Below are 6,101 nucleotides of genomic sequence, written 5' to 3' on the forward strand. Positions count from 1 at the left end.
GCGTAGAGATACGTCAAATGTAGGCTCACTATTGGCCGACGCTGGTCATGTGTGTGATGCGTGTGACGTACAATAACAGAAGCTTACGCTTTTAAACTAGTAACCTGACTCGAGGCAGAGAGAGAAGTAAATGGATAGTTGAAATAAAGTCGTTATTTTTGTTGTTTTTTTGCGTACAAAAAGTTCTCGTCATTTGATAAAGTTAAGATTGAGCCACTGTAGTCACTTGAACTATTTTAACGATGTCTTTAATAACTTTTCGAGGCCAGCAAGTTTCAATTCCTCAAGAAGCCTATGGAATAATATGGAGGAGTGATCCAGCTCTCAGATTTCATCAAGAATATCTTAATTTGTGTTCCGAAGATGGTCTCGCGGGGTTGGAACAACACGAGGGTGAGTAAATACTGACAGAATTTTCATTTTTGGGTGAACTATCCCTTTAATATTTTATCAGACAATAACTACTCAAGATTTTGCTTTAGTATAATGTTCGGGACAGTTAGGGCCGGATTAGGGACAACATTTCGGGACGTCTGGTCACCCTATGTGGCGACGCACTCGTTGCGGACTGTCTCTATTCATTCCGGTGAAATCACAAAATAAAATGCACACAAACTCAGAAATATTTACTTAATAGATTTGTAGGGGGCGTTCCTCTCATACTTGCATTGCTGGTTTTTTTTAAGCGGCGTCCCCCCAAGCTTTACTACCAGGATGATTCACCCAACGATGAGTTTGTTTACCACCGAAATGACTTTGAAGCTGTTATATTAAGGTAAAAATATTGCATAGTGTGCCTTTAAAAAAAATCTTACAGGTCCTAAACATTTGAGCAGTGGTGTATCATCCTGTAAAAAAAAAAAAAAAAACTATGATTACAAGCATTCCAAAAGATTTTGAGTTTGTCTCTCATTCAGTTCACTCATTCAGTTTGTCTATTTTAGACAGTGAAAAACATAAGTAAACGACAAAATATATGTTTTACTGTACACTGAAGTATTAAGGAATTGATTCAAATCTCTTTTCCATTGCAATGTAAGGGTCCAACTGCTGGTGGAGCTGCAGACCTTAAACTCACATAAACAAGTGCAACAATCCAGTCTAATAAAAGCTAAATCCTAAAAATACAAACATGCCTACCCTTTCACAAGCAAAATAGCATTATGTGAAAGTGCAAGTATAGACGATCTCTAATATCTGAGCTCCCAGTATGAACCATAATTCTGCAATTAAATCTATATGATTATTGTGCATCCATACACTAACTGCAACATGATGGTGATAACCTGAACACAGATTTTGAAGCCAGCATTTGTTGCCAGTTATAATGTTGCAGTCTGTTGGTCTAGGTCATTAGAGCAGCCCTCATAAAACAGACACTCTTTAGTCATTGGGTCATTACCGTGAACATAGCTAATTAATCTCTGGGCACAGAGTAGCGGCACGAAAGGGGTTCTGGTTTTTGATTACAATAGGAAAGCATTTGCTGCGGTCGCCATTATGATATCAAGCTCCTGCTAGAAGGCCCCCGCTCGCTCCGGTTACGGACAAGGTTTAATCAATACTCTGTCCTTCATCCTGCATTCAGGGCCGACCTTGGCAGCCTTTTGTCTCCTAAACGAGGGCAAAGAGCATACGTGTGGATACACATGGTTCCAAGCACACAGCTCACTCATGAAAATAAAGCACTAATGAATCCAATCAGCTCATTTGGAACCTAATGAATCATCATACGTTTATCGTTATTTTACCTTTGCCTAATGAAGTATCGTAGAGCCAGGATTGTTTGTAAATTTATCAGGGACAGAGCATCCTAATGTAGACGGAAAGGTTAGGAAGGAGCAGACGACACCAGCAGAAGCAGATCAGGGTTCAAAAACTATTGATTCACTTTTACATGCAACAGAGGACTAGTAGACCAAATGTGAAACAGGAGATATATTTAAGCAGTGATTATGAAATATGTAGATAAATGTGCCTTGATCAACCTCCAGTCTCGGAAGTGATAATCAGCAATTCCTTACGACTGAATTATATCACTATTTACATATACATAGATAGAAGCATGTCAGAAACGGATAAATCAGGAAAACAAAATTTATTGTTGAAAAACAAATGATTTGCTGCACCACTCTGCAGCACACCACATTGTGTGTTATAAAACATGAAACAAACTTAGACATTATTGTAAGCCAACAAAGAACTATGAATATTAAACATGTCACTTATCTAACAATGAATAAAGAAACAAGTACAATGGCTTCACATTTTCCTCTTCTGGGTGCTGATGTATAACACTAGAAGACAAAGAAAACAATGAACTTTAGCATAGATATACAAAACAACTATAAAGTGGAAGTTTTTAGAACGTGCTCACAGACAGATTTGGAAACTGCATTATTGGGCCTGCTTAGGTAGCTCTCAATAACAGAAACATTATAAAAACAAATAACTAACATGAGATAAACATACAGATATTACATACCATTGTTTCCTCTGAGAAATGCATCTCCGTACTTGTTCTTCAGCTGGCCATTGACATATTCCTCTGTTTGTTCCACAGCGATATTCATGTAGCCATCAAGGCAGGCCAGGACTCCTGTGGGCAAGACATGGTCACTTCAAATGTGCCTTTTGAGAGAACTTTGGCAGAAGATCAGGGGTGCAGGCAGGACTTGGGGCACTTATGCAACTGCTCCAGTTTAGAAAAGGTTTAAACTGAGTTGATGTGGCTCGGGGATAAAAATTATTTCCATAGGTGCCATAAGACATGAGTCGAACTTATTTGACCAGTGACCACACACATGCATTTTCACAGAAATCAAAGTTGAATATGTTATTCAGTGGATGTATATCTGTAAAAGTGACAGATTTTTATAAATATGTGTGTGTATATATATATATATATATATATATATATATATAGCGTTCCTTGATAAAATGTTTCTCATTTATGACCACCACTTACTAGAGCAATTCTCAAAATAACATTCAATGGAGGCTCAAGATGACTTAAAATAAGACAAAAGCAGCATTGCAATAAGCTAAAACAACTAAATATGAGTTCAACTAAAACAACTAGTTTTGCACTGGACATATGAGGTAGCCTAATTTTAAAAGTTATTTCTAAACTTGTAAAAGTTGTGTATAGTAAAACCTTAAAATCATTATTTAGTAAATCACTGGAAAAATCATGGGGCCTTCGTATATTACATAGACAGTATAAGTGACCCCATAGACTTAAACAAAGAAAAGTGAAGTCAATTAGAAGCACTCACTTCCTGATGGCTGAGCACACTGCACAGGCTCAAATTAAGCTTGACGACGTAGATGTGATGTGAGCAACCTGTCTCACAGTTGTACGTCTTCTAATAGCAGTGCCAAGAGGAATCTGAATCATTCCCTTACGAATCTTCCAGAGCCGGAGATCGTGAGTATTAGCGGTCCATGAGCTAGCAGCAGGAGCAACTTTATGACTCTCTATGGGCTTCTCCCTTGACTTTATGGCTCCACGCCCCCTGATTGTGCGCAAGCTTTTACTTCCGGTCAAAGAAAGCCGAAGTGATGACGTCACTTTGTAGGCCAACTCGGAAGCTAGCGGCCCATGGGTTCCCTCGATTGAAAAGCTATGTATTTTCCCCTTAGACTTTTGGAACATCGCAAAAAATAAGGTCTGTGTTTAACAAAGAGTTGTGACCCTTACACGTCTTGTCTATCAAGATAAACTTTATACATTTTGAAGCCTATATAAAGTTTTTAAAAAACACAAGCAGACAAAATAAAGTTTAAAAAAAAAAACACAAGCTGGTCATTACTGTGTGTTCTATGTCATGGATCAAAACATCAAAATATTTAGAGGTTTTGTTCACCACAGACCTTATTTCAGGCAATTTAGCAAAAACCCATTCAAAAGTCCCATAGACTTTAGATTGAGGGAACCAGGAGTGCTAAAATGCTAACTCACTTCCGCGTTTTGGCCTAGAGTGACGTCGTAACTTCGGCACTCTGTTTCTGTACTGTACGACAAAGAGTCGCGTGTTATGACGCAATCGTTAGCATATTTTCTGATTTTTACAAAAACTGCTTCTACGGGGTCATAACGTAAGATACAAGGTAATGGAGCATTTTATACAATGCTGTGTTTCTTTATAAATAAGCAATGGACAAATGAAGTCTTTAAACGCCTTAGATGAAAAAAGTTGTGAGTCAAAGAATGTGAGTCAATGGAAAGCTAACAGCAGGTGAAGGCTTGTTAGCCAATGGCGGCCCCCGGGAGAGACTTCAGTTTCCAGCTGGTGAGTTACCCCCTTGGTATATTGTCGATGGTTTAAAGAGCACGGATTTTTGAAAATGACTGTTCATGTGGTGTGGAATATAGCTCTAAGGGAATGAAAACATCCTGCAAAGATTTATATCTGAAAGTGCACCGTATATAAAGTTATTGTCTTTCAAAAGTGAGAGTCGACTCTGAGTATATGAAATGAATTGTTTTTGATACGAGTCATTAGCTGTTACATCGTGACGTAGACAGGTCATTAGCGGCTCCCAACAACTGCGCACGCAGACGGAAGTGTAAACACATTCAAATACTTCAGCTGAATGTTGAGAAGACGCTGTGTTCTACATTGCAAAGAAAGTTCAACCACTTGTTTTCATTGCCCAGGGACGAGCATGTGAAGAATCAGTGGTTTGAGTTCATATTTGCAACGATACCACAACAGTATAGCCCGAACCTTGTGTTGTCATCGTTTTAATGACAAATCATTCAAAAACATAAATGAATCAAATGTGGATTCACAAGCCGGTTGTTCACAAAGGAGGGCTCAGTATCAGTGTATATGGATCAGGTTCGTCCTCCACCGAATCACAATCTGTAAGTATTATGAATAATGTTTGCTGTTATGTTTGCTGTGGCATGCTGTGTACACTCCGCGCAGATTCTAAGCCTATGGTTTACCAATAACAACTGACTGGGTCATTTGACCAATCGCTGCAGATTCGCGTCACTCAAAGGAGGTGTTTGGGAAAATGAATCGTCAAACGAATCATTTGGGAGTCGTTGAGCAAATCAGGTATAAACAAATGCATATTATAAGGCAAATAAATTGTTTATCCTTGCATGCACGTTAAACTGTTTTTGGGAACTCCCAAAACAAAAAGCCTCAGATCAAGAACATGATGTGTCTGCAGTCATATTTAATAATATGATGCAACAGAAAATATATAAGAAAGGACATTGATATGAGGTCATTGTGTTTTTTTTCTCCCCCTATTTTACTAGAATAACCTGCCCACAATGCCTATCTGCAACATTCTTAATATAATTAAGGTATGTTTATCTTTTTTTTTTTTAAATCTAGGAGTTGCCCCTGCCTTTTTGCATGATAGCCAACGTTAAAGTATGCCTTGATTAATGAAATATAACTCTGGTAAAACAAATACATGTTTCTGCTTGTACCTCTGTAATCAACACCAGAGTTCAGCTTCACCACCACCGGTCTCCCAATGATCTGCTTGAGGAAATCACTTGGTGTCTGCTTCCGGAGACTCATTTTTACTGAAAACACAAAGGCAATGTAATTATAAATCACTAAGTTACCTGACATTATTATCATCGATACAAGAAATGGTACGCTGCCTGTTTTGTTAGCAAAGATGAGTGTAAAACCGTAAAAAAAAGAGCATCGTAACATCAGTGTTATCGCTTACTGACACTAAACACATGTTTAATGGACCAGTCAACAAATGATTTAAACCGTTGTAGTGTGCTGAGGTTTGGACTGTTTAATATCTGGACATAACCGGTATTTAGCATACGCGGCTAACTTAGCCTGCTAGCATTGTAATCCAATGTGGTACACAATGAACTCATTGTGCATGTCACGCGCTACAATACTGCAAACAATTTAAACCCCCGCAAAGGTCAAATACTATTGTCAATTTAAAGAAGATAAACTAGTCACTCACCTAATTCGTTTTACAACGTTTGCCACACGTTTCGACTGAGTGACTGCTGACCAATGAACTGAAGCGCTTTTTCTATTTCCACTGTGTTTACACCGCGCAGCCAATCAAATGCTTCTATAAAAGTCCAGCGTACG

General features: G+C 38.4%; 1 protein-coding gene across 1 annotated transcript; it reads right to left on the reverse strand.

The window, feature by feature from the left end:
* Window positions 1-2,083: 2,083 nt before the first annotated feature.
* On the reverse strand, window positions 2,084-6,101 carry lsm6 (LSM6 homolog, U6 small nuclear RNA and mRNA degradation associated). Its single transcript, XM_039680419.2, has 4 exons — window positions 5,968-6,101; window positions 5,459-5,557; window positions 2,486-2,599; window positions 2,084-2,297 (listed from the first exon to the last, which is right to left on the reverse strand). Exons 2-4 carry the CDS (start codon window positions 5,550-5,552, stop codon window positions 2,263-2,265), a joined length of 243 nt encoding a protein of 80 aa, XP_039536353.1. The 5' UTR covers window positions 5,553-5,557; window positions 5,968-6,101; the 3' UTR covers window positions 2,084-2,262.

The sequence above is a fragment of the Pimephales promelas genome, chromosome 6, assembly GCF_988280905.1.
Source record: "Pimephales promelas chromosome 6, fPimPro1.hap1.1, whole genome shotgun sequence".
Lineage (NCBI taxonomy): Eukaryota > Metazoa > Chordata > Actinopteri > Cypriniformes > Leuciscidae > Pimephales > Pimephales promelas.